Source organism: Myxine glutinosa, unplaced genomic scaffold, assembly GCF_964187855.1.
Source record: "Myxine glutinosa unplaced genomic scaffold, kmMyxGlut1.1 SCAFFOLD_2083, whole genome shotgun sequence".
Classification (NCBI taxonomy): Eukaryota; Metazoa; Chordata; class Myxini; order Myxiniformes; family Myxinidae; genus Myxine; species Myxine glutinosa.
The window spans coordinates 22870-25746 of record NW_027618178.1 but is presented as its reverse complement, the minus strand read 5'-3'; the positions used below and the strand labels follow the sequence as shown (position 1 = coordinate 25746).

General features: G+C 36.7%; 1 protein-coding gene across 1 annotated transcript; it reads left to right on the top strand.

Annotated features, from left to right (window-relative positions):
* The first annotated feature begins 269 nt into the window (after positions 1-269).
* Positions 270-2156, top strand: LOC144889267 (uncharacterized). Its single transcript, XM_078769323.1, has 4 exons — positions 270-923; positions 1014-1166; positions 1490-1619; positions 1840-2156. Exons 1-4 carry the CDS (start codon positions 868-870, stop codon positions 2137-2139), a joined length of 639 nt encoding a protein of 212 aa, XP_078625449.1. The 5' UTR covers positions 270-867; the 3' UTR covers positions 2140-2156.
* The last annotated feature ends 721 nt before the right edge of the window (positions 2157-2877 follow it).

The window sequence follows — 2877 nt, the reverse complement described above, 5'->3', positions numbered from 1 at the left end:
GCTTCTGGGACACCTCCGTTTAACATGGGAAATCCCTATCTAATGTCATTTACCCCCTTGTCTTTTTCAAAAATCATAAACACCTCTATTTCTCCCACCCTCATCTTTATGAACCTTTTGTCTGTAGTACCTATCCTTAATGTTGTTCATTAGACCACTCAAACACTACAAATATTTGTTTTCTCTTATAGACCTATCATCCTTCTTCTACATATCATCTGGCAGATTAATCTTTGACCCACTCAAACATTGACCCATTCACTTCCATATTAATTCTTTCCCTCCCTCATTGCCCCTAAAGACCTCTATTTCTCTCACCCTGTTCTTTACGAACCTTCTAACCTTTTGACATGTTATCCTTATTCATTAGACCACTTAAACACCTGTGATCCTTCTGACCTTATGGACCTTTTAACCTTTTACTCTTAATATCATCTGGTGAATATAACCCACTCAAACAACGACCCTACAAATATTTGTTTATGTGTGGGAAATAATTTAATTCTCCTACAACTCTCCTCACCGTCTCATCCAACTCACCGGTATTTAAATTAATTCTCTTATTTGTTTTGTGAACTTTTTTACCAGTTGCCTTTTCAATTATACTTATTTGATATTTTTTACATTCATTTTGTTTTCCATTTATATACCACTCGAACCTTTTCTAATTAATAGCTCACTGTTGAGAAATGACGTTGTTTCACTTGGATAACTTCCAAGGAATTCTCTTTGTCTTGTTTCCTGTTTTTCACAAACACACGCCCTCAGTTTCCAAAAGCTGACAAGCACTTCAGTTCCCCGAAATACATTTTGTTCATTATAAAAAGAGAGGTCTCCGAATGGGACATTTAAACATTGTGAACGAAGATGAGCTTGTCTTATTCCAGTCTTTCCTCTGATGAAGAATACTCGCCAGGACATTGGTAAGTTCATTTGGTATTAAACACTGTTAATGAGAGCTTTGTATGTGATTAATTATACAACTAATAATTTATTTTTCCTATTCATTGCAGCAATTCAAATATTGTAAATATCCTGGCAGAATTTCAAGTTGTTTCTCAAGAGTTCCACAACGAACTGAATACGGGTTTGAATAACCTACCTCCGAGATGGTGGGCTCAGAATGAATTCAATGTTTCACCGTTCTTAGAAAATTCACGTGAAAGGTATGATAGAAAATAAAAAACGAGAGGTGTGTGCATGTGTGTGTGCATGTGTGTGTGTGTATGTGTATGTGTGTGCATGTGTGTCTGTGATTAAAATAGAGAGATCGAATTGTGAGGAACAGAAATGAAAAAATGAGATTGTGTGTGTGTGTGTGTGTGTGTGTGTGTATGTGTGTGTGTGTATGTGTGTGTGTATGTGTGTGTGTGTGTGTGTGTGTGTATGTATCTGTGAATGTGTGTGTGTGTGTGTGTGTGCGTGTGTGTGATGTTTTGTCAGGCTTACTTCAGCATATAATAGTAATTTCTCCTTATTTTGTTTGCAGTATTAACCTCGAAGACCAAAATTTTGAGTGGGATGATTTTGATCCCCCAAGGAGTGGTTATTTCCTACCAACCTGTGAACCTCTACATTTTCAACTCAACGATCTTGACGCTAAGCTGGATTTTTTCGAGGTAAGCATGTGTGTACGTGTGTGTGGTTCACCGTTTATAATAGGTACACCATATCCCTGCGCATCGTAAGAGGTGATTCAGGGTTGGTGTCAGGAAGGGCATCCGACCCTATATTAATAATAATAATAATAATACATTTATTTTGTATAGCGCTTTTCAAGACGCTTTGACATGGAACATAAATATGAAATAAATATCTCTCCCCTCTTGTCTTTAATAGAAAGAGATTCAAAACCTGAAGACATCTGCTGAACCAACCTTTGACTTGTGCTGGGAAGAAATTGATGACTTATGCTGGGGAGAAGTTGAATGTATACCTCAAGAAAAATGTTTTAATAATATAAAGATTTTAATGTTTTCAATATTTATATATATTTGTTTTGTTTACAATTATTTAATTCTTAATTACAAAAAGAGAATAAAGGAAAAGGGACAGGAAGGTGCGTCCCCCTCCCTTGGCCCCCCCTCATCCCACCCCTCCCCTCCCCTTGTGTGTGTGGGGAAGGTGGGGGTGGGATGAGGGGGGATCAAGGGTGGGGGACGCACTGGGGGTGGGGGATGATGGGTGTGGTCTGTGTGGGCGGGGTCTGTGTGGGTGGGGTCTGTGTGGGTGGGGTCTGTGTGGGCGTGGTCTGTGTGGGTGTGGCTTATGATTTTTGTTTATTTAATATTTTTTTTATTACCACTAATTAAATTAGCTAATCTGGGTGGGGTGAATAGAAATGTTGTTTAATGAATTATTAGCTTTGTTTTTTGTAATTCTTGCGAGTAAAATGAACCCAAGATTTCTTCTCCATTTAAATCATTTAATTTGTAAGTCCAAGGGACTGTATCCATTACATCAATGATTTTAAATAATTCACGAGTCCATTTTTGTGTATAACCTTTCTCAAAATGGCTTTTCCATTTGTATATCCTTACCATATCACCAACTTTGAACTTGGGCTTTCTCAAATTAATCTCCTTTTCATATTCTAATTTTGTAAATGTTTCTGATGGTTTTGATTTTGTTGATGAATGAACTGTATTATTGTAATTATCTACAATATCCTGAATTAAATACACCCATTTTTGAGAACCGAGTTGTGTGAATTTTTTATATAATTTCTCTTTCAAAGTACGATTAAAACGCTCAATAACAACTGCCTTTCCTTCATTAAAGGTGCTGTATAATTTAATACCCTTCCCCTTAAGAAATTTCATGAATATTTTGTTATAGAACTCTGTTCCCTCATCAGTCCATAACTTCTTTGGTTTC

Excerpts from the sequence above, each read along its gene's own strand:
- LOC144889267 (XM_078769323.1), top strand. The coding sequence starts at position 868 with ATGAGCTTGTCTTATTCCAGTCTTTCCTCTGATGAAGAATACTCGCCA. Across the intron at positions 1,167-1,489 it reads TTAGAAAATTCACGTGAAAG|TATTAACCTCGAAGACCAAA; the intron begins GTATGATAGAAA and ends TTTTGTTTGCAG. Across the intron at positions 1,620-1,839 it reads CTAAGCTGGATTTTTTCGAG|AAAGAGATTCAAAACCTGAA; the intron begins GTAAGCATGTGT and ends TGTCTTTAATAG.